Source organism: Peromyscus maniculatus, chromosome 23, assembly GCF_049852395.1.
Source record: "Peromyscus maniculatus bairdii isolate BWxNUB_F1_BW_parent chromosome 23, HU_Pman_BW_mat_3.1, whole genome shotgun sequence".
Lineage (NCBI taxonomy): Eukaryota > Metazoa > Chordata > Mammalia > Rodentia > Cricetidae > Peromyscus > Peromyscus maniculatus.
The window spans coordinates 27,714,628-27,742,295 of NC_134874.1; the positions used below are offsets into that span (position 1 = coordinate 27,714,628).

Consider the following 27,668-nt stretch of genomic DNA (forward strand, 5'->3'; position numbering starts at 1 on the left):
TAAGTGGCCCCTCTCCCGGAGGCCCCCCGCCCCCCACAAGAGCCCACCTAGCCCCTCCCCGTGATGGGCTGGACGCGCTGGGAGGGGGAAGGGGTGAATTCATATTTTCAGGTCTTTCCTGCTGTCCTGGCAGCCTGTGTAACCAGCCACAGTAGGCCAGGGGTGTTGGAGGTGGGGTGTAACAGGGCCAGCCCCCAAGCCTGCCTCTGGCGCGGGCAAGTGCTGTGGCAGTCATGGGGCTCACCCGGAGGCAGCCTCATCCCGGGCCTCTGCTCCTCCTGGTGCTGATGTGGCTCTCCCCAAGCCTGAGTCTGGGTGAGTGCAACTCCCGAAATGGACGCCCTTAGACCTGGGGGTGCCTGGAACCCATTCCACCTCCTGAACTGGGGGCAAGGGGTGGGGGAGGGGAGGCCCGCGGAACCGCCATGTCTACCTTGCTCCTCACCTTTGTCCCCCCATAGACCTGATTCCCTACAAGCCGCAGATAACAGGCTGGGACCTGGAAGGGAAGGTCACAGCCACCACGTTCTGCCTGGAGCAGCCTCGGTGCGTCTTCGATGAGCATGCCTCAGCCAACGACACCATCTGGCTGGTGGTGGCTTTCAGTAATGGTGTGTGGTGAGGACCGGGGGTCTTGGGGTGAGGGGCATAGGCTGAGAGGGGCTACCTGGAGTTCTTGGCGGATGGCAATGTTGACTTTGTCTCTGGGTGTGGGAGTCAGGGCCGGAGACTGGCCGGGTATGTGCTATGCCCCCAGGTGGGTAAAAAGTCCTCCAAGGTCAACAGGGACCGCCTCTCCCTCTGTTTTCTTTGAGGCAGGGTCTCCTGTAGCCCACGAGGAAGGCCTTAAACTCCTGATCTTGCTGCCTCTACCTACCAAGTTCTGGAATGGTGGGCATGCACAACCACACCCAGTTCATGTGGTACTGGGGATAGAGGCCAGGGTTTATTTAGCATGGCTGGGCCAGCACTCTACCAGCTGCGTGTTAAATCACAGCTTGCCTTAGAGACACTGGTCACTCCAACGCAGTGGTTCTCTGCCTTCCTAATGCTGCGGCCCTTTAATACAGTTTTTCAGGCTGGGGTGGCCCCCAACCATAGAATTATTTCATTGCTACACCATAGCTGTAATTTACGTGATGAATCATAATGTAAATACCTGATATGTGACCCCTGTGGAAGGGTTGTTCAACCCCCAAAGGGGTCATGACCCACAGGTTGAGAAGCACCCCTCTAAGCTATCTCATTATGTCACCTGGAGAAATCAGGCCGCGCCTTCTGCGGGTCGCTTCTTGAGACAGAAGCAGTCAGCTGTTCTCTATGCCTTTAAAATAATTGTTTTACATATATGTCGGTCCAGGGGTGTTCACGTGGAATTCAAGAGGATAGCTTGGGGGGGTCGGTTCTCTCCTTCCACCCCGGGGGTCCCGGGGATCCAGCTCAGGCCGTCAGGTTTGGCGCAAGCGCCTTGACCTCTCGCCATCCCTCTGTGTTCGTATACCTAACACAGCTACAGCCGCGGCCACTCTCGCCTCCGTCTGACCCTCTTTTCCTCCAGTCTCCAGGGACTTCCAGAACCCGCAGACCCCTGCTGAGATCCCGACCTCCCCACAGCTGCCGACCGACGGCCACTATATGACATTACCCCTGTCCCCGGATCAGCTGCCCTGTGAGGCTCCCACGGGCGGCAGTGGAGGTGTCCCGGTGCTTCGGGTGGGCCACGACTCCGGCTGTCACCAGAAACCCTATTGCAACGCTCCCCTCCCCAGTCAGGGGCCTTACAGGTGGGTGGGCGGAGCCCCCGCCTTGGGATTGGATGTTCTCAGGGAGGGACTTCTGGGACCAGATTCAGACCCTCGGGCTCCGGGACCTTCTTCTGGATGCTGGCCAGTCACAGCTCCTCCCCCACGCTAGCTGTAATTTACTTTCTTTGCGTAGTGGGGGCATCAAAAAGACAGTTTCATAGTGACACACTAATGTGATCCCAGCACTCTGGAGCCAGAGGCAGGAGGATCGTGAGTTCAAGGCCAGTTGCCGCTACATAATGAGTTTGAGGCAGGCTATTACATAAGATTCTGTTCAGCAAAAGATCATCTGGCTGGGGGTGTAGCTAAGGTGATAGTGTTTATTTTGCACGTGTGAAGCCCTGGGTTCCATCCCAGCACCCCATAAACCCGGAGTAGTGGTGCATGCCTGAAATCTCAGCACTCAAGAGGGTGAGAAGCCAGGGAAGCCAGGAGTATAGGTTATTCTCAGCTGCATATTGAATTCAAGGCTAGCCTGGGCTACATGAGACTCAACCTCAAAGAAAGAAAAAAGAGAGTCCTTTCCAAGTGTGTCCTAAGAGGGGAAAGTGGGTTTCAGGATGAGATCACTGTTTCTGGTCATAAGCAGATCTGACAGAATACATGGGCTTTCCAACCCACAGTACAGATGAAGAAACTGAGGCCTGTTGTGTCGGAGTTCAAACAAGGTTCTTTTCGGGGTTTATCATGAGGTGAAGATCGCAGGTGTCCTCAGAACAGTGGGAGCCCAGACTGCAGGACAGAGTCTCAGGAGATGGCACCTCTGTCCTTCCAGCCTCCCTCTGTTCCTTTACCATAGCTGGCCATAACACCTTTCTCCTGGCTGCTCCACCCTGCCCCCTTCCCATCAGCCACCAGTGCTGGCTCCCTCCACCTACTCTACTGGGCCCACCAAGCTCTCTTCCCAGAGCCAAGTCCTCCCCCTCCCTACTGTCCAGGCCCTGACCACACCCCTACCTCCATCTCTTTGCCTTTGCCAGGGCTATTAATCAGAGGCTTACCTTCTTCTCATATGGGTGACCCCCATAGTCTCCAGATCAGTACTCACTGGGGGATTCTAGGCAGGGGCTCTACCACTGAGTCACACTCCAGCCCCTCACTGGGGGATTCTAGGCAGGGACTCTACCACTGAGCCACACCCCAGCCCCTCACTGGGAGATTCTAGGCAGGGGCTCTACCACTGAGCTGAATCCTCAACACATCTTTATCTTTTTTTCTGAGACAAGGTCTTGCCATGTAGCCAGACAGACACTGAACTTAGGACTCTCTTCCCTCAGCCTATGGAATGCCTGGGACGTCAGGCCTGTGCTACCATGCCCAGATCGAGACATCCGAGTCTTAACGTTTGTCCCCATTGCTTTTCTGTCTCCAGCGTGAAGTTCCTTCTGATGGATGCCAGTGGTCCGCCCAAGGCTGAGACGAAGTGGTCCAATCCCATTTATCTCCACCAAGGTAGTGCTGGGGTGAGGGATTGAAGACTGACTTAACCTCTACCTGAGCCTCATGCTGTAGAGTAAGACCTGGGTCAGATCCATCATAATGGTGCTAAACCTTTGTTGTTGTTGTTTTTAGTACTAGACATTGACTCTTATGCATGCTAGGCAGGGGCTCTACCGCTAAGCCATGACCCTACCCCCTCACTGGGGGATTCTAGGCAGATGCTCTACCACTGAGCCACACCCCAGCCCCTTACTGGGGGATTCTAGGCAGGGGCTCTACCACTGAGCCACACCCCAGCCCCTCACTGGGGGATTCTAGGCAGGTGCTCTCTCTACCACTGAGCCACACCCCAGCCCCTCACTGGGGGATTCTAGGCAGGTGCTCTGCCACTGAGCCACACTCCAGCCCCTCACTGGGGGATTCTAGGCAGGGGCTCTACCACTGAGCCACACTCCAGCCCCTCACTGGGGGATTCTAGGCAGGTGCTCTGCCACTGAGCCACACCCCAGCCCCTCACTGGGGGATTCTAGGCAGGTGCTCTACCACTGAAGTACATTCCCAGCCCTCTTTTAATTTATACATTGAGATAGGGTCTGAGTTGCCCAAGCTGGCTTTGGCTCTCCTCTGTAGCCCAGGATGGCCTGTCCTTGAGATCCCCTGCCTCATCCTTCCAGGCAGCTGAGATTACAGACATGTAGCACCAACCGTAGCTCATCATCTATGAACCCTTGCTTAGCTGCCCAGTCCCTGCCTCATCAGCCCCGGGTCCTCTCTACTGCATTCAGGGAGAAGGGCCCAGGCATCATCTTCCACATATAGGCCAGTGTTGGGGGTGGCGGTTGCCTCAGAGACAGGCTACCAAGGCAATTGGGTGGGGTGACTGATGACTGTCATCTGAAGGCTTTCAATGCCTTCAGACGTAGGGACCAACATGGAGACAAGGTGAGTCCCCAGATCTGCCTGCTGCGTGCGTGCGTGCGTGTGGGCAGTGGTGGAGGGACTGGAGGGAATAGTCTAGAAGGCGAATCCAGTGTAGAAGAGGTTGGAACAATGGCGGACCCAGGCTGGTGGAGATGGACAGGATAGGTGGGTTTGGGAGACTCTCAGCCGAGCCTCGAAGCACGTTGAACTTGAATGGTGAGGGACAGACAGCCTTGGGGTGGATGGACAGCCTCTGAATGATTCCTATGTGTGCAGGGAAGTCCCCCAGCTCCATTGACACGTGGCCTGGGAGGCGGAGCGGCTGTATGATCGTCATTACGTCCATCCTCTCTGCCCTGGCCGGCCTCTTGCTCCTGGCTTTCCTGGCAGCCTCCACAATGCGATTGTGAGTGATGACACCCCGAGAGCACCTTCTCTGCCTGGAACCCCCTCCCTGTCCTGATCCCCATCCTGGAGTCCTCTCATGAATGCCGCAGTTCTGAGCTGGCTCATGCCCTGCCAGGCAGTGTGGAGAGAATTTCCAGTCTGTGTCTGTCTCCTGGGTCTGTGCCTTCTGCTGGGGCTCCTCCCCTGGCCTTTTTCTTTTCTCCAGGAGCCTCTGGAGTGGTAACTGCCGCTGGGGTAAATATTAAGGATGGCTACCTGGAGGAGGTGCCTCTCCAGTTGGCTCCACTGCAGAGGGAAGAGAGGCCTGGGGAGATGGGTTTGTAAGTACAGGACTCACTGCACAAACAAGGACCCAAGTCCAGAGCCCCAGCACGCACATAAAGTCCAGATGTGGTTGTGTGTGTCTGTAAACCTAACCCAGGCGAGGGAGGTCCCTAGAATCTGTGGCCAGCCAGTCTTGAAGGGTTTCAGGTAAAGGCTCTGTCTTAAAAAGATAAGGTTGTCAGGACGGCTCAGTGGGTAAGGGCTCTTGCCACCAAGCCTGATGACTTGGGTGGGACCTCTGTCTGGGACCCACATGGTGGAAGGAGACTCCTGCAAGATGTCCTCTGACCTCCACACGCAGCGTGGCATGTGACCCCCCACCAACAGATATATATTTAAATATATGAAATATAGAGAGATCGAGAAAGACACTCAACTCAGCCTCTGGCCTCCCCACATGCACATGCACATGCACACGCACACATAGGTGTGTACCCATGTGCATACATATATACACTACACATTTTGTGCACCAAATAAAAAGGAGGGCCGGTCGGTGAGGGGACAAACGGAGGGGTGAGTGTGCTGGGAAAGGGGACATGGCTGTCATGTGGCATCTTCTGGATTGGGATGTAACTCACCCTCCCCTTCTATCGTGTGCAGCTCCAGCCTGTGGTGGCCCGAGGAAGCCCCTGAGCAGCTACGGATTGGCTCCTTCATGGGAAAACGCTACATGACGCACCACATCCCCCCCAGCGAGGCTGCCACCCTGCCGGTGGGCTGTGAGCCTAGCCTGGATCCCCTTCCCAGTCTCAGCCCGTAGCCTGGTCTCTGCAGCTTGGGCCTGGGGTGAGGGACAGAGCAGGGACACAGGGCCTGTAGCAGGGTCTGGCATCTTCACAGCCCCTCGTATCTGTCTGGCTGTTTGATCTGCTTCTGTCTCTGTCCCTCACTAGGCCTCGGTCTGTAAGTGCATTTGGAGATGGTCAAGGTCAGAGTGGGTTCTGCCTAACTTCCTTTCCGTAAGGCTGGAGGAGGTGGTCCATCCCGTCCTTGACCAGACTTTGGAGAACTCAGGAGGGAGATAGGTGTGGTCTCGCAAGGCTGTGATCCACACACTTAGGGGGCTGAAGCAGAAGGGTTATGTGCGCCAGGCTAGTCTGGGCTGTAGAGCAGAACCTATCTCAAACAAACAAACAAACAAACAAACAACAAACAACAAACAACAAACAAGCAAAAGCCCAGAGAATGCCTTGCTCTGCTGCAGTTAGTACGCTGGGCTGGGCCCATGGTGAAGCACGGGATCCCCGGACCACCTTCTCTCCTACCCAGTCACCGGGGCTGGGGTGCATCTGCAGATGTCCCACCCCGTCCCAAGAGCCTGGCTCTTTCTGAGGGTGGGAGTCGCCGGTGTGAAGGTTAGAGCGTGTAAGTGGCTATTAATGACAGCTGGGCTACCTACCCCAGCCCCTCCACGCACAGGGAGAGGGTTCGCACACTTGTCTGCTCACTCCACATCATTTATTGCGCACCTGCTACGAGCCGCATACAGTGTTAGGCTCCGCCTCGGGCAAAGCTGGTTCTGACTTTGGAGGAGTCTGTCTGCCTCGCTTTGCACCTCAGACTGACACCTGTCCAGATGTGGCATCGGTTACTGTTGGGGAGATGCCATTGTCCTCAGGGTCACACGCTCACAGTTACCGTAGTGGGCTCTTGGGGGCCCCCAGCACTCCATCAAGGAAAAGCTCCCCGGGACAAAGCCGGTGCTTCCCGCTGTCACCACGCGGGGGCGCCCGTGTGCTGTAGGCACCTGGCCGCAGGGCCCGCGCATGCGCTCCTGTGAACCACTTCGTTGCGTGCCTGCACCACCATCCTCTCAGGAGAAGGGTGTAAGGCCGGCCTCAGCCAGGTCAAGCCCGCAGAGCTGTGCCGGTCTCCTCGATGGCAGACCTGAGGCTCACTGGCTTGCCTGCCCACACTGTGCAGCCACCCCGCCCCATGTCCCGTTGATCTTGTCGGATCAAGCTTTTTGGAAATGAATAAAGGTGACTGTGGCAGGAGTGTTTGTTGTCCACGCCGGCTCTGTGACAGGAGCGTGCCAGCCTGTGCTTTGGGAGCCACAGAGAGACCCACTCACATTTCAGGATCCAGTGGCCACAGCGGCTCTCTCCCGGCATATGCTTCAGTGGCAGATTTGGTTTGGTTTGGTTTTGGTTTTTCGAGACAGGGTTTCTCTGTGTCGTTTTGGTGCCTGTCCTGGATCTCGCTCTGTTGACCAGATGTTTATCAAGCCATAAACCCCTGTTTCAGAGTCGTATCCTCCATCCTGCTGCACCCCAGCATTCAAGTGACCCCTGGAGGTGTAGACCTAAGCTACACCCGGCCGAATGTTCCACTGACCAGAGAAACATAGAGCGTGGAGCACCTTTTTTTTTTTTTTTTTTTTTTTTTTTTTTTTTCCGAGACAGGGTTTCTCTGTGTAGCTTCGTGCCTTTCCTGGGACTCACTTGGCCTCGAACTCACAGAGATCCGCCTGGCTCTGCCTCCCGAGTGCTGGGATTAAAGGCATGTGCCACCACCGCCCGGCGTGGAGCAACTTTTGAAATTGCACTAGACAGGAGCGCAGGGCCCTGTAGACCAGGAGGGGTTTAACCTCCTTCCTTGGGATTGGAGAGAGTTAACCTCACCCCTACCCCATCCCACCAACTCGTCCCAGCACCTGTCCTGGTCTCCATGGATCACTGGTGTTTGCTGAGACAGCGGACCTGGGATGTTTCCACATGGGAGGAGAGACGCGGCTCCCTCCAGCAAGCTGTCCTCTGACCTTGACCTCCACGCATGCGGCACTTGTGCGCACCCCACCCACACACTCACCGGCGAACACAAGTAAGGGATTTTCATTTTTCAGGTGAGTGCATTCTCACGGGGCTCAAGGATCAGCTAGCCTTGGGAAAGGGTCCCCAGGCTTTGGGATCCTGGTGCCCTGTGCCTTGCTGTGGAGGCTTTTGCAAAGGCAGCGGCGATTCCCGCCACCGCCACACGGGGGCGTGAGTATGCCTTTGCAATCTCTACAAAGCAGTGAATGGGAGGGAGAACGGGGTAGGGCGGGCTTGGCGGCCGGCGCCCGAAGCATGAGAACGACTGTGATTTTGAGGCCAGCACTCGAGAGATGGAAGCAGGAAGATCAGGAGTTCAAGATCGTTCTCAGATACACAAAGTTTAAGGTTCTCAAAAACACAAAATTACACACACACACACACACACACACACACGAAAACGGAGACCTTTATGCACCAAAAATGAGTGTACTATCCAGCGAAAGTTCCAGCAGATTCCCAGGTAAAGGAGTTGGGGTGAGGGGACATCCACGTGTGGTGTGTGTGTGTGTGTGTGTGTGTGTGTGTGTGTGTGTGTGTGTGTGTTTGAAATAGGATCTTGTCGGGCGGTGGTGGCGCACGCCTTTAATCCCAGCACTCGGGAGGCACGGTCTTTTCTCAATTACTAGAGTGACAGGTATATGGGCTATCTGCCTGGTAATGCCTTTTTCCCCCTTCCCTATAGGAAATAACACAGCCTTCTTTAAAATTTTTAAAAATATTTGTTTTATGTGTGTGAGTGTTATGCCTGCATGTGTGTGTGTGTGTGTGTGTGTGAGTGTGTGCGCGCGCGCGCCTACGCGCGTGCCTGGTACCTGAAGAAGTCGGAAGAGAGGGTTGATTACCTGGCACTAAGGTTACAGAGGATTGTGAGTCACCATGTGGATGCTGGGAATCGAACCCGGGTCCTCTGCAGGAGCAGCCTGTGTTCTTGACCACTGAGCCATCACTTCAGCCTGGAGACTTGTTTCCAATCATTGTTCTAGATTCATGCAGGCGTTGCCAATGACCTGAGGGAAATTTACATCCCTAGCTGCCTGAATTGTCCCAACACCAACAGAGACACCGTGACATGGCTCCTTGGGTGAAGATGCTTGCTATCAAGCCTGTCACCTGAGTTTGGTCACCAGGACCTTCATGGTAGAATGAGATAACTAAACTCCCAAAAGTTGTGTCCTCTGACCTCCACTCACTGCCGCACACACAAAACAAAGAAATAAACTTCAATTTTGGTTTAAAATATACCAGCATATAAAGTAAATCAGTAGCTTTCTTCACAGACAACTAAACACGTCTCTCTTCCCCCGGAGTCTCAAGCCAGTAGAATGATGGCAGGCAGAAGTTAAGCATGCTCTAGTGTCTGGTGGCTCTTCCCTCCTCCCTAGTCCCTTCAGAGGGATGGGGCAAGAAAATGGAGAGCCTTAAGAGCAACCAAAGTTTCCAAAGCAGCACAGCCCAGCACAGCCCAGCGCAGCACTTGTAAAACCCATGGTGTGCAGCTCTTGCTGGCTGTGGAGTGTAGACAGGATGGCTCAGCCGGTAAAGACACTTGCGGCCAAAGCTAGGAAGTCTGGGCTTGATCCTGGGGACCCACAGAGAAATGAAAGGGGGGACCAGGCTCCACAGAGTTGGCCTCTGACCTCCACATGTACCCCGGGGCATCACCCGCACCCCAGGACATCACCCACACCCCGGGGTATCACCCACACCCCCTCTCCTGCAGAATGATAGTAATCCAGGAAGGGATGCTGGAAAGACGGCTCGCAGTTAAGAATGTTTGCAGCTCTTCCAAGACGACCCAGGTTTGGTTCCCAGCACCTACATCAGCGGCTCACAACTGCCTATAACTCCAGATCCAGGGATCCAGTCCTCTATGGTATCTTTGGGTACCCACAAGCACTTGCACACACACACACACACACACACACACACACACACACACACACACACACACAAATAAAATATATATATTTTAAAAATTGAGCCAAGTATGATGGTGCACACCTTTAATCCCAGCACTCAGGAGGCAGAGGCAGAGGCAGGTAGACCTCAGTGAGTTCGAGGCCAGCCTGGTCTACATAGCAAGTTTCAGGGCAGCCAGAGTGACCTAGTGAGACCCTATCTAAAAAAAAATAAAAATAAACAAAAAACTTAAACACTGGCCTTGATGGCACAAGCCAGCTCTTCCTCACAGGCGTTCATCTTCACAGTCTCACTGCTCTTCCAGGGACGTCTGGCCCAGCCCTGAGAGAACTTGACACCGCCGTGGGATTACATAGGTGGAGTGGACTAAACTACCAAAGGAATGCATGCACCTCTCCGAGAGCCCAGAGGAGATGGATACCCGCCCTGCGAACAGCTCCTGCTCGGCTGGCCGGGAGAGGGTTGTTTTAATAGCCAGTCACCTGCACAAGGCTGTTGGCAAGTGGCTGATGTTTCATGGCCAGATTCCCACCCCGTCTGGAGGCCATGCGGGGAGCCACCCAGCGGTGCTACCCCGCCCCAGGCTACGGCTGAGACATCGCAGAATCCAGCGGCCCTGTCCAGAACAGGCGCTGCTACGCTGGGCCCCTTCACACCCTGGCAGGACATTCTGCCCCAGAGTTCCTCACACCAGCAACACCAGCCAGTCCCCAGCACTTCAGGGACCAACCTTGGGGTGAGTCTTTAGGTCTCTAGTGCCAACCATGTCGTGAAGAGGGTTTTCTTGTTTATTTGTTTTGTTTTGAGAAGGTGTCTCACTATGTAGCCCTGGCTGACCTGGAACTCTCTAGGTAGACCAGGCTAGCCTTGAACTCACAGACACCTGAATGATGGGGGTGAAAGGTGTGGGTCACCACACCTGCATTTATTCCTTTCTTCTTGAGACAGGGTCTCCTATGTAAGCTAGGGTGGCATCCAATTTGTGATTTTTCTCCTCCACCTCCCAAGCGTTAGGATTACAAATGTAAGCCACCACACCCAGTGTGAAGGATTGTTTGTTTTTAGTATTACTCTGTGGTGGTGCCAGGGGTTATACTCAGGGCCCCCACATGCTAGGCAGGGGCTCTACCACTGAGTCACACCTCAGCCCCTCACTGGGGGATTCTAGGCAGGGGCTCTACCACTGAGCCACACCCCAGCCCCTCACTGGGGGATTCTAGGCAGGTGTTCTACCACTGAGCCACACCCCAGCCCCTCACTGGGGGATTCTAGGCAGGTGCTCTACCACTGAGTCACACCCCAGCCCCTCACTGGGGGATTCTAGGCAGGTGCTCTACCACTGAGCCACACCCCAGCCCCTCACTGGGGGATTCTAGGCAGGTGCTCCACCACTGAGTCACACCCCAGTCCCTCACTGGGGGATTCTAGGCAGGGGCTCTACCACTGAGTCACACCCCAGTCCCTCACTGGGGGATTCTAGGCAGGGGCTCTACCACTGAGCCACACCCCAGCCCCTCACTGGGGGATTCTAGGCAGGGGCTCTACCACTGAGCCACACCCCAGCCCCTCACTGGGGGATTCTAGGCAGGGGCTCTACCACTGAGCCACACCCCAGCCCCTCACTGGGGGATTCTAGGCAGGGGCTCTACCACTGAGCCACACCCCAGCCCCTCACTGGGGGATTCTAGGCAGGGGCTCTACCACTGAGCCACACCCCAGCCCCTCACTGGGGGATTCTAGGCAGGGGCTTTACTACGGTCCCTGGTGCCAAGAACTTTTTATTAAATGACATTTTTTTTAAATGATCCCTGAGGACACTATATAAGGAAGTGTCATGATACCCATTGGCCCATTATTTCATGGCTCATCAGTCAGAAACAAGTACTTTGTGAGAAAAGGAAAAACATCCAGGACTGGGGCGTATGACTCCACAGTGATTCATCAGTCAGCAGATCAGAGCTGTTGGAACACAGGGTGGGAACACACCTCACGAAACTCTCTCCCTCGCTCATCTACCCGTAAAGGCTGCCGAGCCCCAGGACACAAATCCAGTCCCCCGAACCCACACGGGGAAGGAGAGACTCAACTCCTAAAAGTTGTCCTCTGACCTTCATGCATGTGCTGTGGCCTGAGCACAGCCTCTTCCTCCATGCACACACCCATACACACACACACACACACACACACACACACACACATACGATAAATAAATGCAATAAAAGTTGTCTTAGGGGTCGGAGAGAGGTGACTCAGTGGTTAAGAAAACTGGCTGTTCCAGAGGACCCTGCACCACCACGGTGGCTCACAACCACACAACCATCGCTAACCTGGGTTCCAGGGGATCTGATGCCTTCTTCTGGCCTCCATAGGCACCAGGCACACATATGGTGCACAGACACACATGCAGGCAAAACACTCCATACACATACAATAAAATAATAACTTAAAAATACTTTTGGCTAGATGGTGGTGGCACACACCTTGAATCCCAGCACTCGGGAGGCAGAGGCAGGTGGATCTCTGTGAGTTCGAGTCCAGCCTGGTCTACAGAGCGAGATCCAGGACAGCCAAGGCTACACAGAGAACCCTGTCTCAAAAAACAAAACAAAAACAATTTTTTTGAAGACATGCCTATAATTCTAGCGGGGGGGCGGGGGGGGGGTGTTAAGGAGGAAGATTACTTCAAGTTCTAGGTCAGCCTGGGCTATAGAACAAGACCCTGTTTTGAGAGAGAGAGAGAGAGAGAGAGAGAGAGAGAGAGAGAGAGAGAAGGAAGAGAAAGAAATGGCGTGTGAGTATGAGATGTGAATGAGGGTTTAGAGGTCAGAGGTCAGACAGGGATAGCTAGAAAAGCCAGAGCTACTGAACCCCAGTCCTGACCGCCCCTCCCTCCCACCCCTCCTTGCTTATCCCAGCCCAGATGTCTCTGAGTCCTGTGGAGCCCACACCCGCCTCTCTGCCTCGGTTGCTGGGTTAGCCCCACCAGGAAGCCCTGCCCATCTTTTCCGGCTTCCACTTGCCCTCTGTGAGATGAACATTTAACCCAGAAGATGTCCAGGGTCCTTTGGCATCTCATACTGCACTCTTGACCTCCCAATCCTTGTGAGAGACACAGGCCAGAGAAAGAAAAGAATGCGTCGCCCTGACAACCATTCTTCTGCCTGGCTTCCCTCCAATGAGGGACGAGAGGAATGGCCATTAATCACCAGCCTCTCCCTCTCCAACCCTCTCCCCCTAGGCTCCTCAAGGAAAACAAGCCAAGTTCCTCAAAGCGTGTCATGGAGCCCCTGGGCTCAGCTTGGCCCCTCAGCCCCTGTGCCTGGAACCCAACCTGTGGCTCCGTTCCTAAGCCTCGGGGCCAAGGCAGTGGGAGAGCCCCCGGGAGTGCCAGGGAGGGACTGGTCCTCCAGACATCTCTGACACCTTCTCCTGGACGCCCTCCCCTAGACGCAGCTGAAACTAGCCTAGAGAGTCCGGTGCTGGGGAGAGGAGCCATGAAAGAGGGGACAATATGAACAGTAGTGGGAGCCCAAGGGAGGCGCCTGACCCAGAGTGACGTAGGGCACAAAGGGGCTTCCTGGGGGCGGGGCCATCAGAGGGGGGAGGGAGGAGGGGTAGGAGGTAGGTGTCACCGCTGATCCTGTGAGGTGCTCAACCCGCCCGCCGATGCAGGAGTGTGAAAGCACGGGTCAGGAAAGTACTGGAGAGAAGGATCCGCAGTTAAGAGAAGAGCACCAATTGCTCTTGCCGAGGATCTGAGTTCGCTTCCCAAGCCCACATGTGGTGGCTTACAGCTGCAGCTCCAGCCCCATGAGGAGCTGATGCCTCCGGCCTCCAAGGGCACCTGCACTCAGGTGCACATCATACACACACACTCACACACACACACACACACACACACACACACACACACACCACAGAGACACATGCACGTAATAAAAGGTAAATAAAAATCTTGAAAAAAAAAAAAAACCTTATAAAGTAGGTAGGGGAGATAGCCTGGGACAAGGCATGGGCTGCCCTAAGGCTACCCCAAGTATCAGGGCAATGCAAAGTCTTCCCTATGAGGTGGGGCTGCTCAGGTTAAGAAAGACGCAATAAAAAGCAGGAAGGTGAGCTGGGCTTGGATGTTCATGCTTGTAATCTCGCAGTGGGGAGGCTGAGGCAAGAGGTTGAGGCTAGCCTGGGCTACAGTGGAAGAGTATGATACTTGTTGTCATCGTTGTTTGTTTTAATCTATTGTCTTTTGGGCTGAGGGCACAGATCAACAGAGAGCACCTTGTTGGAATCTGCAAGTGAAGGACTGGGATGTCACTCAGAAGTAGAAACTCTTGCTTGGATCCCCCAGTGAGGGGCTGGGGTGTGGCTCAGTGGTAGAGCCCCTGCCTAGAATCCCCCAGTGAGGGGCTGGGGTGTGGCTCAGTGGTAGAGCTCCTGCCTAGAATCCCCCAGTGAGGGGCTGAGGTGTGGCTCAGTGGTAGAGCTCCTGCCTAGAATCCCCCAGTGAGGGGCTGGGGTGTGGCTCAGTGGTAGAGCCCCTGCCTAGAATCCCCCAGTGAGGGGCTGGGGTGTGGCTCAGTGGTAGAGCACCTGCCTAGAATCCCCCAGTGAGGGGCTGGGGTGTGGCTCAGTGGTAGAACACCTGCCTAGAATCCCCCAGTGAGGGGCTGGGGTGTGGCTCAGTGGTAGAGCTCCTGCCTAGAATCCCCCAGTGAGGAGCTGGGGTGTGGCTCAGTGGTAGAGCACCTGCCTGTTTTGTGTGAGGCCCTGGGTTCAATCCTCAGCTCTGCAAAAAGGACAAAATAAACCAAGCGTCTGAGGAGATGCAGGAGGACAGGAGCTCAGGTGGTGGTTGTAGCACTCCCACGCATACCCCACCGGGCTGCTCCCAGGGTGCTGCTGGGGTGACTGGTCGGACATAGGCTCCTCCCTCTGTCCTCTGACAGCACCTCAGTCTCGAGCCACTCAGATTCAGTACAGAGGGCCTCACATCTTCAGAGAAAGTTCGAATCAGAGTCTGTTATGGTTTAAAAATGAAATTTCCGCCGGGCGGTGGTGGCGCACGCCTTTAATCCCAGCACTTGGGAGGCAGAGCCAGGTGGATCTCTGTGAGTTCGAGGCCAGCGTGGTCTACAAAGTGAGTTCCAGGAAAGGTGCAAAGCTACACAGAGAAACCCTGTCTCGAAAAATCAAAAAAAAAAAAAAAAAAAAAATGAAATGTCCCCACTCAGACCCCGGCTGGTGACAGTGTTTTGAGTTGTGGGATTTGGAGGAGGTGGGACCTCCCTAAAGGAAGCAGGTCCCTGGACACAGGCTTTGCAGGGTCTATCCTGGCCCTGCTTCCAGCCTTCTGTAGCTCAGTAGCCCAAGCCGGTCTGGAACTAGAGTCAATTCCTCCTGAGATTATAGGTATGAGCTGACAAACTTGGCCCCATTTTAGTTTTTTGTTTTTCGAGACTGGGTTTCTCTGTGTAGCCAGGGATATCCTAGAACTCACTCTGTAGACCAGGCTGGCCTCGAACTTGGAGATCCACCTGCCTCTGCCTCTCAAGTGCTGGGATTAAAAGTGTGCGCCACCACCACCTGGCTAAAACAAAAATTAATTTAAAGACACTATGTTATATGATGCCATTAAAAACTTGCTCTACTAAAAGAAAGAACTTTATTTATTTATTTATTTATTTGGTATATTTTAAGGAAAGAACTTAAAATTTTTTTTAAATCTGTTTCTTTATTTGTACAAGTGTTTTGCTGGCTGTGTATCACTTGCAGCCTGGTACCTGTGGAGTCAGGAGAGAGCACTGTGTCCACTGGAGCTACAGACATCTGGGAAACATCACATGGGTGCTGGGAACTGCACCTGGGTCCCCTGGAAGAGCAACGGGACTCTTAACTGTTGAGCCATCTCTCCAACCCCTCTTCATATTTTGGAGGCAAGCTTCTCAGGCTAGCCTGGAATTTCCTGGGAATGCAAGATGGCCTCAACCTGGGAGAGAGATTTCAGACTTGTGCCATCATGCCTGTTCTTGTTGGTGGTGGTGGTTTTGATGGTTTGTTTGTTTGTTTGTTTTTGTAGCTTTTGATTATATTTACCACACTGGAGATGGAACCCAGAGCCCTGTACATGCTAGATAAGCACTCTACCACTGAGCCACACCCCAGCCCCTCACTGGGGAATTCTAGACAGGGGCCCTACCACTGAGCTACACCCCAGCCCCTCACTGGGGATTCTAGGCAGGTGCTCTACCACTGAGACACACCCCAGCCCCTCACTGGGGAATTCTAGACAGGGGCCCTACCACTGAGCTACACCCCAGCCCCTCACTGGGGATTCTAGGCAGGGGCTCTACCACTGAGACACACCCCAGCCCCTCACTGGGGGATTCTAGGCAGGTGCTTCACTGCTGAGCCTGATGGAGAAAGAACTTCCTAGTTTATGGTGGTGGGTACAGGAAGCTCTCAGGGGACTTTGGGGGTGACAAGCTGCCTGTCATAAGAGACACACAGCACAATTGGTAGAGGTTGAAGCCCACCTTGTCGTAGAAAGACTCAGGACTGGGGTGAGGTTGAGGGACTCTGGAGCATTTCCCACTTGATAAGGGTTTGGAGTGGGGGGCACGGAGTACTCTGTGCTTTTTCTCTGGGTCCAAAAAAGCCCCCGATCCCTCTCTCTTCAGAGGGCGTGAGGCAAGCGTGATCAACCCCTGGAGGCACAGTTGCCCTGTCTACCTCCTCAGACCGTGGGTGTGACGGTTGCTAAGGAGCTGAGTCTTTGTTTGGTGACCCAGAGTTGGGTGAGTCTTTGGAATTCTACCTGACTTGCATGAGGAAGCAGCAAGTGAGGGGCCCCCTGCCTTGTGAGTCACTCCCAAAGGTACACAGCAAGAAAAGTCAAAAGGGGTGGAGTATTCCCCGGGGCTTGGCATGGCCACCAGCTGGCCCCTTTTGGGTCCCAGGACCACTCCCTTCATGCTAGTTTTCACTAGTGCTGGGCCCTTCTAGGACCCAGAAGGGAAGAAGCCATGCTGTTCTGGCCATCCACCTGATGCTGGGAAGCAAAAAACAGCAGGCCTGGGCACAGCCAGACACACTGAGCAGAGACGTTTCCATATTACCAGTTTTCGGACAAGTCTAGTTGCCAGATCATAGACCCAGCAGGAACCAGGTGGAGCTAAACAGGATGACCCCTGCCCTCGGTTTAATGGAGCAAGAGGCAGCTACCACATTCCGGCTTAAGTCTGAAATGTCCCCCAGAGGCTCATGCCTTGAGTACTTGGCCCCCAGCTGGTGGCCCTGCTTGGGAACGTAGTGGAGGTGGCGGGGTCTAGTTGCAGAAACAGATCTCCAGAGGTGGGTCTGCAAAGGTTATCCTGAGCTCTCTCCGCTTCCTGGTTCATCATGATGTGAACGACCTTACTACATACTCCCACTGCCACGAACTGGGCAGTTCCCACGATGCCTGGTGGGAGGAGGGAACGGACTCCACAGTGTTGTCCTCTGATCTCTACATTAGCAGGTGCGTGTGCACACACACATGTGCACACACACACATACACACACACACACACACACACACACACACACACACACACACGTAAACATTTTTTAAAAAGGCCAGATACAGGAGTGCACATCTGTAATGCCAGCACTTCTATGCTGAAATGGGAAGTGGAAACAGGAGAATCACCCAGACCTCCTGGGCCAGCTACCCTGGAGTATGACACAATATGGCAACAGAAACCAGAAAGACCCTGACTCAACAAGGAGGAAGGGGAAAGTTGTCCTCTGACCTCCACACAGGAGCCATGGCACGCACACATGTCATACATGCACATACACAAAGATAAATAATTAATGCAATGGCAAATAACAAAAAGAAAGGGGCGCTGGAGAGATGGCTCCGCGGTTAAGAGCACTGGCTGCTCTTCCAGAGGTTTCGGAATTCAGTTCCCAGCATCCACGTGGTGGCTCACAACCACCTGTAATGGGATCATATTCCTTCTTCTGGTGTGCATGAAGACTCAGCCAACATACATAAAATACACGAGTAAATAAATCTTTTTGTTTGTTTGCTTGTTTTTTGTTTGTTTTTTCAAGAGAGGGTTTCTCTGTGTAGCTTTGGAGCCTGTCCTGGAACTCACTCTGTAGCCCAGGCTGGCCTCGAACTCACAGAGATCCGCCTGCCTCTGCCTCCCGAGTGCTGGGATTAAAGGCATGTGCCACCTGGCTGAATAAATAAAACTCTTTTTAAAAAAGAAAAAGAAAGGAGAAAAAAGACTGTAGATTGAAAAAAACAGAAAAGAAAAAAAAGTGTTTATTCCTTTCAGTACTTAGTTCTGGGTCATTTGTTATCCACCGTAGGTAGCTAAGACAAGGGTCTCTGCTGTACTGGCTAGAGCGGAAGCCTGGGGCAGTGGGCAGGGATGGAATGGAGATGGGAACATGAGAAGTTAATGAATTGTTTGCCTTGAATTAGACATGGAAGGGGAGCGAGCAGCAGCCTGCCTGGGTGTTGGGAGAGCTGGGCTGCTTCCTAGAGTCACGGCTGACCTGGCTGACCCGCCTGAGGGTGCAGGTGTTACCCTCCCTGACGGAAACATCCTCTCATCTGTATGATACGATTCATCGGGAGGCTGACCCTGCCCGGTTCTGGGGACTTGAGAGAGGATGAGCAAGACCATGCTTTTGCAAGCAGCACCCTTTCCGCCCTGTTCGGTTGATTTGGTTTTAGACGGGGTGTACTGTAGCTGTGTAGCTGAGGATGACCCTGAACTCCTCGTCCCCCTGTGTCCACCTCCCGAGTGCTGGGATTACAGGTGTGAGACACTAACTGCATCTGGCTCCTTGTTCTGATGACTGCTTTCAACTTCCTTTTGAGAAAGAGAGAGAGAGAGAGAGAGAGAGAGAGAGAGAGAGAGAGAGAGAGAGAATATGTATGTATGTATGTATGTATGTATGTATGTATGTATGTATGTATGTATACACCCGCCTCCCATATATTTGTGATTCTGGGGAAGAACCCAGAGCCATTTACATGCCAGGAAAGAATTCTATCACTGAGCTACGTCTCAACCTATGTATGTATGTATGCATCTATCTATCCATCTATCTACCTATTCTCTACCTATCATCTATATAACATCTATTCGCTAAGCCATCATCAGTCTATCTGTCTATCTGTCTGTCTGTCTGTCTGTCTATCTGTCACCTTTCTCATACATTTCTCACACATACACAGAGATATAGAATATTATCTATGTGGATATACACTGTGGCTTGCTAACTGTGGTGACGCTCTCCTGTAATCCCAGCACTCAGGAAGGAAGGTCAGGAGTTCAAGGCCATCTTTGGCTATATACTGAGTTTGAGGCCAGCTTAGAGACTATCTTAAAGTAGAGGGGAGAGAGAGGGAGAGAGAGAGAGGGAGAGAGAGAGAGAGAGAGAGAGAGAGAGAGAGAGAGAGAGAGAGAGAGAGAGAGAATCAGTCCCAGGCCAGCATTTGCTAGGACCACCTCAAAGTTTTGCCAGTGAGCTTAGGTGATCTTGAAGGGACACCTACCTTCTGTGTCCCTTGTCTAGAAGATAAAGGGACTCTCTCCCTCACTGGGGAGAGCTGCCTGCCCCATACCTGGCCCCTCCCAGCCAGGTCCTCTTGGAGTGGGGCGCACGTGTCCTGGTTAGTCTCTCATTGTTCTGTTCTCTTCAGACCCATCCCTAGTGATACTGAATCCTCCAGAGCTTATAGAATCAGCCCGTGAACCTGTCCAACCAGTTACATGGGAGGAGGGGGCACCCCCCAAAGCGGCAGCAGCCCAGCCCAGAGAGAGCACCTGGGACCCACTGCAGGCAGACCTGGGAGGAAGGACTGGCATCCCGGCCATGGCGCTCCGTGAGAGACAGTCTCTGCTGCTGATGCCACTGTTGCTGCTGGTGACTCGGGTCCAGCCTGGGGCAGCTCTGGGTGAGTGAAGCTGAGGAGTGCAGGGTAGCCCCACTTCCTCAGCCCTCTGGGGGAGGGAAGACTTCCTTTGAAGCTCTGGGGGGGGCACTCCAGAGCCCCTTCCCTTGGTTGTGGACTGGGTTTCTGGGTATGTCAAGGCATTCGGCCCACCTCACACAGTCACAGACGGACGTCTGTCCCTCACACCCACACACACACTGAAGAGTAAGAACGCTGCTTCTCTCTTTGGGATTCTCACGCCCACATTTTTACTAATGGCTCCTGAGTAACCCCCTCCTCTCCATACCCCCATTCCTCTTCCCTCAAATTAAGCAAATGTTAACTACCTGTTGTATACAGGATACTCTAGTCCTCTCAGGTAGGACAGGGGCTTTGTTTTTGTTTGTTTAGTGTGTGTGTGTGTGTGTGTGTGTGTGTGTGTGTGTGTGTGTGTGTGTGTCTGTGTGTCTGTGTGTGTATGGGGATTGGTGAATGCATGTTGTGAGGCAAGTATAGAGGTCAGAGGCCAACTGTCAGGAGATCCTGGGCACAGAACTCAGCTTATCAGGCCGAATGAATCTCTGTGAGTTCCAGGACAACCAGGGCTACACAGAGAAACCCTGTCTCAAACAGACAAAAAGACAGACAGACAAATAGACATTGTGGAGATGGCAATGCATGTGGAGCTCAGACGACCACCTCAGGTGTCAGTCTCCAGGGACCTGCCTGTCTCCACCATAGCTGGGCTTCCAGACGTTCGCCACCACACTTGGCTTTTTATGTGCATGCTGGGGATTAGAACTCATGTCCTCAGGTTTGCAAGGCAACCACTTTCCCCTTGAGCCATCTCCGCAGCCCTGAATTGACACGAGACTTGCACAAAAGTCCACTTCATCCTTCTTATTGTCCCAGTGTTAGGGGCTTGGAGTTGGAGGCACACCTTGGCTTTGGTCCTGGGTGAGGGAGGACTCGGGGAGGGTTGAGGGGAGGGCCGAGCTTCTCCCAGGAGAAAGCCGTTGGTGCTCCCCTGGGGTCCCCTGTAGCATATGAAGCTGTATGGATGGATCTGAGAAGGGGACAAAAGGGATGAGGATTTAAAGGACAGACACTGGTCGTGCGACCACGATGGTGTTGGTCATGTGACCACGATGAGGATGGAAGATGATGGGAGGGGGCAGAACTCTGAGAAGGGAGCACGATGTCTGTGAATGAGCTAGCCTCTGACCCCACTAGACGATCTGTGTCCCAAGCTAGGGTCTCAGTCCAGGGGACATTTGTGTGCCCCCCCCCTCTGCCCCTTCCATGCAGATCACCTCTCTCTGTCTCCTTCTGTCTCTGTCTGTCTGTCTGTCTGTCTGTCTGTCTCTCTTTCTGTGTGTGTGTGTGTGCGCGTGCGTGTGTGCGCGCGCGCACACATATGCACATGAGGGTACAGGTGTGTGGCTCTGTGGGGTGTGTACAGGTCAGCAGATGACCGTGGATGCTGGTATTCAGGGTCTTTCCCCCACTCTCTTTGAGAGAGGGTCTCCCATTGGCCAGGAACTTCGCCATGTGGGCCAGGCCAGTCTTCCCACCGGTCCGAGGGACCCTCTTGTCCCGGCCTCCCATCTCACTGTCTCTGGGATTGCAGGTGCCCGGCTGACTTGTGACATGGGTTCTGGGAATCTAAACACATGTCCTCCTGCTTGGGAGGTAAGCGCTTTACTGCATCCCGAATCATCTCTCCAGCTCTTGTTTTTTCTCATCAACAAAGGAGCCTGGACCACTGACCTGAGCCGGAGGGACACCCAGGGAATCTGAGTCTCCTGAACCTCCCTCTGTCCACCTGCCATTCCTTGGCCATCACCCCAGGGATACAGTACCCCTCCCCAATAGGCTGTCAAGAGAGGGGGGACCCAGGTGCTCTACAGCCCCCCAAGGACACCTGCCATAAAGATTCCTTAAATTTGGATTGGCAAAATGGCTCAGCTGGTAAAGACCCTTGCCTAAGCCTGATGATCTGAGTTTGCTCCCCGGGACCCACGAGGTCCCCAAAATTGTCCTTGACCTGTGGCACACATGGGTATGTAAGCACACATGCACACACACACACACAGAGTGAGACAGAGAGACAGACAGAGATAAAAAGACAGAGAGAATAAATAAATAAATACATCAATGAATTAATCAATTAATAAAACCGTGGTGGAAAAAAAATGGTTGGACTGGGGCTCCGGAGCAGGTCCGTCCTGCTGTGGTTAACGCTGGACTGATGTACTCAGCCTCCTCTGGCCTCTTTTCCCACTCTCTCCAGAGAGCATTAACTACATCCCCCAGCTCGCTAACACCACCCTGCTGGGAAGGCTCACACAGTCTACCTTCACCCTGGAGCAGCCCCTGGGCCAGTTTGAGAATGTCAGCCTTTCTGACCCAGACCCCATCTGGCTGGTGGTGGCTCACAGCAACGGTACGTGCTGGCTTTCTCACTGTGACATGGGCAAACAGACCTGGGGGCTGAGAGGTGCAGCGGGCAGGGGGAGGTGGGCAGGAGGTGCTTTGGGGGCCGTGGCTGGGAAAGGCTGTCAAGCCTGCCAGCATGGAACCATGTGATCCCCACTGGCTGACCCTCGGTGCCACCCTCAGCCACCCAGAACTTTACTGCCCCGCAGAAGATAGAGGACACACATGCCCCTGCCAGCTTTGACCTCAATGGCTACTACGTCACAATGAGGGCCAGCCGGGTACACTACCAGGGCAGCCAGTCTGGCAGCCAGCTTCGAGTCCTCCGTGTTGGCAATGATACCCAGTGCTCTTCCACGTCCTGGGGCTGTAATCCTCCTCTTCCAGGTGCCGGCCCCTACAGGTGAGCAGCAAAGACAGGGGAGGGGCCCTGCCTGGGACAAACACCCAGGGCAGCTGGATGGTTCATTGGGGTTAAATGGGGGTGTCTGGGTTCCCCAGTATTTTTCCTTCCTTCTTTTCTTATTTATGTATGTTAGTGGTGCTTGGGGTGGAAACTGGGACACGGAGGAAGCACACCCCCACCCTCTCACTGGGGGATCATAGGCAGGTCCTTACATCCTTCTTTCTTTTTTAAATTTATTTGTATTGTTTTATGTGTATGACTGTTTTGCCTACATGTACGTTTTATGTGTATGACTGTTTTGCCTACATGTACGTCTGTACTATATATGTCCATGGTGCCCAAGGAGGTGATGAGCCTTCCTGTGGATGCTGGGAATCAAACTTGGGTCCTTTGCAACAACAAGACGTGCTCTTAAGCACTGGGCCTTTTTTCCTTCTTTAAGAAGAAGGAGAAGAAGAAGGAGGAGGAGGAGGAGGAGGAGAAAGGAAGAAAAAAAGATTTTTTAAAAAAAGATTTTAAACTATGTGTGTGTGTTTGTTCACATGGATGTGGGTTCCCTCAGAAGCTACCTAAGTCTGATCCCCTAGAACTAGAGTTACAGGCAGCTGAGCTACCTGACATGGTGAAATATGCTCTTAAGACCTTCTCACATCTTTTTTTCCCCCCGTTTTCTGAGACAGGGTTTCTCTGTGTAGCTTTGGAGCTTTTCCTGGAACTCACTCTGCAGCCCAGGCTGGTCTCGAACTCACAGAGATCCGCCTGGCTCTGCCTCCTGAGTGCTGGGATCAAAGGCGTGCACCACCACCGCCCGGCACGCCTTCTCACATCTTTTTAAAGTAGCAATCCTAACTCAGCCCTCACCCGCCATGGGAGGACCTGACCAGGCACATGGATCGTCCCTCATCCAGACCAGGCATCCACAGGTGGAGACTAGGTTTGGTCCTCTTTCTCCCCACACACATGTTTGATTTGCTCGTGTTTGGTATCGAGAGATCTCAATGCGCACACACAGCGAGGGCCATCACCCGTATCACACAGCTCCAATAGGCTGCAGCTTCTCTTGGGCTCTGGGGCTGTGCTCCTTAGTCCCGCTCAGGCTGCTCTCCCCAGAGGACAGGATCCCAGGCATCAGGAGCTGAGGGTTTCAGGAGTGTGGGGAGTCTCCACCACCAATGCTGGTCTCCTATTCAGAGTGAAGTTCCTGGCCATGAATGCCACGGGACCTGCGGCTGAGACGAAGTGGTCCAAGGACATCCATCTGCAGCAAGGTATGGGACATAAGAGCATCTCAAAAGGTAGAGGGCGTGCTAAGGGACCTGGGGACATCGGGGGCTGGGGAAGGTAGGTCTCCCCCATCAGGAAGCGGTGTTAGCCTATTCTCTGCCTTTACCCCTCCTCTAGTCTGTCCCTGTTCGATTCTCACATGTCCCCAGTGCACACAGGATAGTTGGTCTGGAAGCTGCCTAAATGGTCCTTTTTTTTGGGGGGGGGGGCGTGTAAATAATTTTTTTCTTTCTCGCCTGTGTAGCCCAAACGTTCCAAGGAGCCCCAGAGTCCCGGAGCAAGAGTACTGTGATCATCATTGCCCTCTTGTCAATCTTGCTAGTGGTCTTCCTCGTCCTGATCATAGCTGCTTGGTGAGTGGACAGGGTTGGTGCTGTCCCGCCCCCCCCCGCCCCCCAGCAGTAGCCTCGGTCGTTTCTTGCCGTTGTCTGATGAAGCTGTTCGCCCCGAAGGTTAGGCGAAGAGATCTGCAATCCCTCTCCCTGGTCGCCATCAAAGGCCTGGTTTCTCAGCGGTTGCCGCTTGCCCCCTCGCGGCAGTATGTGGAATTGCGAGCGGGTAGTCAGAAAACCTCCAAAAGTGAGGTTCTCTCCCAACCCCCCCAACCCCCAGGAAGAAAGGTGAATTGCGTTCAGGCTCAGTCCACTGGAAGCCTTTGCTTTGAGATCTCAGGCTGAGAGCTGGAGTACTGGGGGCTGGCTGGCACAAAACTTCCCAGAAGAAAAGACACCCAACGCCTGGAGAGACTTGGAGAGGCATCTCGGTGAAGGGGAGGCAGGGGTGTGGGGAGGTGTCGGGGGAGGCTCCGGGAGACAGAGGCAGTTTGCCAGCAGGCATGAGCAGGGAGTCGAGGTGTCCAGCAGAGGAGCTGAACTGCGCCTCACAGACCCGTGGGAACCGGCAGTGGAGTGTGATCAAAAGAGACCTACTGATACTATTTACAGCAGTGGCTCTCAACTTGTGGGTCCCGACCCCCGTGCACATGCACGGCCCTTACACTGGGGTCACATATTAGACATCCCGAATAGCGGGTGTTTACATTGCAGTTCATAACAGTAGCAAACTTGCAGTTATGAAGTAAGCTGCAATGAAAACAATGTTATGGTTGGGGGTCACCGCCACATGAGGGCCTGTGTTAAAGGGTCGCGGTGGCCGGAAGGTTGAGAAGCACTGGTTTAGAGGACCCCTGGATTTAGGGTGGGGCCGGGCACTAAGCAGGTATTACTGGACCTATTAGGGTCAAAGCCTTCGGGCTGGCAGCCCTAGCAAGCTAGTTTCCATCATCAATCCTGGACGGGCCCATTAGAAAGCCGGGTAAGAATGAGAGGCAGGGGCCGGAAAGATAGCTCAGTGGTTAGGAGTGTGTACGACACTTAGTGCTGAGTTCTGCCCCCAGCACCCACGTTCGACGGCTCACAAACACCTGAAACTCCAGCTCCAGAGGGATCAATGCCCCTGGCCTCTACACACGCGCGTGCGCGCACGCACACACACACACACACACACACACACACACACTTCAAAGTAGTAGAATAAAGTAAATCAAAAATAGTCGAAGGCAGAGAAAGAGAAAGGAGATGTATTCAACAGGAAAGAGTAACAAAGAGACCCAATGACTCGCTGAGTCGATCTCTGGGATCCTGACAAGATCCTGACGTACGGTCTAGGTTTAAATAGAGGGGGTAAGGAATGGGCATGGCTGGGCAATCCTGGTGAAGTGTGGTCCCAGCCATCACTGCCCATCCACCACTGTCTTTGGCTACTCTCTGGCTGGCACCAGGCTTCAGGCCTTTCCTTCCCCAGCATGAGACTCGTGAGGAATTTCTTGGGATCCATTGTTTTATAGTCTGATAGCCAAAGGGGGGGCATAGGTATGTCTTTATTCCTGGGCCAAGGGTGCAGTGGTAGAGTTGATAGAGTGCCTGCCTAGCACACACAAAGGTATCCCCAGCACCGCTTAAAACAGATATTCGTGCCCGTGCACACCTGTAATTCCAGCACTTCAGAGGTAGAGGCAGGAGGATCAGGAGTTCAAGGCCAACCTCCATCACATAAGGAGTTGAGGGCCAACCTGGGCTAACTGAGACCCTATCTTAAAAAAAAAAAAAAAAAAAAAAAAAGATTATCTTCACTCCTGCCAGTACAGTTTGAAAGGGACAGAGAGAAAGCTGGATATGACATCACAGGCCTTTCATCCCAGCACTCGAGAGGAAGAGTCCAGTAGATCTCTATGAGTCTATGAGTTCAAAGCCAGCCTGGTCTATAAGGAAGTTCTAGTCCAGCTGGGCGGTGGTGGCGCACGCCTTTAATCCCAGCACTCAGGAGGCAGAGCCAGGTGGATCTCTGTGAGTTCAAGGCCAGCCAGGACTACCAAGTGAGTTTGAGGAAAGGCGCAAAGCTACACAGAAAACCCTGTCTCAAGAAACCAAAAATAAAAAAGACCTTATTTCAAAATAAAATAAAATAAAAAATAAATAAACACACATAAAAATGCACAAAATGACAGAGAGGAAGGAGCCGATTGTAAAGTTCTGTTTTGTTTTTTATGTTCCACTTGATTTATTTATTTTGCGTGTGGGCACGAGTGTACCACAACACACATGTGGAAGTCAGAGGACAACTCTTTTGAGTCGATTCTCTCCTTCAACCATGAGGGACCCAGGGATCGAACTCAAGCCCTCAGGCTTGGTGGCAGGCTCCCTCACGCATTGAGCCATCTCACTGGCCCACGTGTGCTCTTACACACACACACACACACACACACACACACACACACACACACGCAACTCCAAACTAATAACGACAACAACAATAACAATAACTTTAAAGGGTCCTGTTTAAACCCCACTGTGGTTTTCTAGAGCTTCAAACCATTGCGCAAGGGAGCTAGGAACTCAGCTGGCGGGGCTGTTTTCATGAAAGAGAACCCTGTTATTCTTCTCTAAACTCCCCACATCAGTTTCACCCCTGGAATCCACACAAAAGTGAAGCAGAGTTAAGACCCTTCATCAATCCTTCTCTCCCGTTTTCTCCCACCCAAATTTCCAAAGCTGCTGGAGAATCCCTGTGTCCAGCCCAGCGCAGCAAGTTCGCATGAGACGATATCACACCCACCACACGGACAGCCTTCGAGCCGAGCGGAGTTCCTGAGAAGTTCCCAGGGCTTTCTCCAGGGGCCAAGCGGCTGAGCCTGAGCTGGGGCCTGCCTGGAAGTTTCTGGAACTCTAGGGGGAAATGCTTTTAGCCCAAAGCTTATCAGAAATAAATTTCCCTACTATCTTTGTATTTATCTCACATATACCTGGGCTCACCTCCCTGCCATTCTCTCTCTGTATGTGTGCACACACGTGCTCATGTATGTGTGTGCGTGTAGAAACCCATCTCTCTCTCTCTCTCTCCACCTTGCTTTTTTTTTAATTTGGGTTTTATATGTATGACTGTTTGGCCTGCATGCATTTGTATACACCACATGTGTGCCTGGTGCCCCAGGAAGCCAGAAGAAGATTCCTTGGAACTGGAGTTCCACTTATAATTGTTAGCCACTGTGTGGTTGCTGGGAACTTAACTTGAGTCCTCTGTGAGAACAGCCAGTGCTTTTGACTGCTGAGCCATCTCTCCAGCCCCGCCTTGTTTTTTTTTTTTTTTTTTTTTTTTTTGAGACTGGGTCTGTCAGTGAACCTGGAGTTCACCAGTCCCTTTCAGCTGCCTGGCCACTGAGTCCCAGAGGTCCCTGTCTCTCCAGCCCTGGGCTCACAAACACAGGCTGTTGCACCTGGGTTTTTTGTTTTGTTTTGTTTGTTGTTTGGTTTTTGTTTTTGTTTTTGTTTTTTTTGAGACAGAGTTTCTCTGTGTAGTTTTGGTGCCTGGCCTAATCCCCCATCAGGCAGATCTCTGAGAATTCAAAGCCAGCCTGGTCTACAAATTGAGTTCCAGGACAGCCAGGGCTACACAGAGAAACCCTG

The 27,668-nt window shown here is 53.2% G+C and overlaps 2 protein-coding genes across 3 annotated transcripts; both read left to right on the forward strand.

The window, feature by feature from the left end:
* Positions 1-93: 93 nt before the first annotated feature.
* Upk3b (uroplakin 3B) lies at positions 94-6,899 on the forward strand. Its single transcript, XM_006971270.4, has 6 exons — positions 94-315; positions 462-611; positions 1,559-1,784; positions 3,178-3,257; positions 4,443-4,572; positions 5,502-6,899. Exons 1-6 carry the CDS (start codon positions 234-236, stop codon positions 5,659-5,661), a joined length of 828 nt encoding a protein of 275 aa, XP_006971332.1. The 5' UTR covers positions 94-233; the 3' UTR covers positions 5,662-6,899.
* A 3,333-nt stretch (positions 6,900-10,232) lies between these two features.
* On the forward strand, positions 10,233-27,032 carry LOC102925430 (uroplakin-3b-like protein 1). 2 transcript variants are annotated; one of them, XM_006971400.4, is made up of 7 exons: positions 10,233-10,373; positions 19,344-19,598; positions 21,871-22,023; positions 22,200-22,419; positions 23,614-23,690; positions 23,951-24,059; positions 26,757-27,032. In XM_006971400.4, the coding sequence occupies exons 2-7, from the start codon at positions 19,517-19,519 to the stop codon at positions 26,854-26,856; spliced, it is 741 nt and encodes a 246-aa protein (XP_006971462.1). In that variant the 5' UTR covers positions 10,233-10,373; positions 19,344-19,516; the 3' UTR covers positions 26,857-27,032. The 2 variants fall into 2 exon arrangements, with proteins under 2 accessions (XP_006971462.1, XP_076416545.1); XM_076560430.1 differs by lacking the exon at positions 10,233-10,373 and adding an exon at positions 16,081-16,431 and having other exon boundaries at positions 26,757-27,027.
* Positions 27,033-27,668: the final 636 nt, after the last annotated feature.

What these genes read in the sequence shown, in the direction of transcription:
- Upk3b (XM_006971270.4), top strand. Translation starts at nt 234, where the DNA reads ATGGGGCTCACCCGGAGGCAGCCTCATCCCGGGCCTCTGCTCCTCCTG. An exon ending in CCCAGTCAGGGGCCTTACAG is followed by an intron (nt 1,785 to 3,177) that starts GTGGGTGGGCGG and finishes TTCTGTCTCCAG; the next exon opens with CGTGAAGTTCCTTCTGATGG. An exon ending in TCCCATTTATCTCCACCAAG is followed by an intron (nt 3,258 to 4,442) that starts GTAGTGCTGGGG and finishes CTATGTGTGCAG; the next exon opens with GGAAGTCCCCCAGCTCCATT.
- LOC102925430 (XM_006971400.4), top strand. Translation starts at nt 19,517, where the DNA reads ATGGCGCTCCGTGAGAGACAGTCTCTGCTGCTGATGCCACTGTTGCTG. An exon ending in GGTGGTGGCTCACAGCAACG is followed by an intron (nt 22,024 to 22,199) that starts GTACGTGCTGGC and finishes TGCCACCCTCAG; the next exon opens with CCACCCAGAACTTTACTGCC. An exon ending in GGACATCCATCTGCAGCAAG is followed by an intron (nt 23,691 to 23,950) that starts GTATGGGACATA and finishes TCGCCTGTGTAG; the next exon opens with CCCAAACGTTCCAAGGAGCC.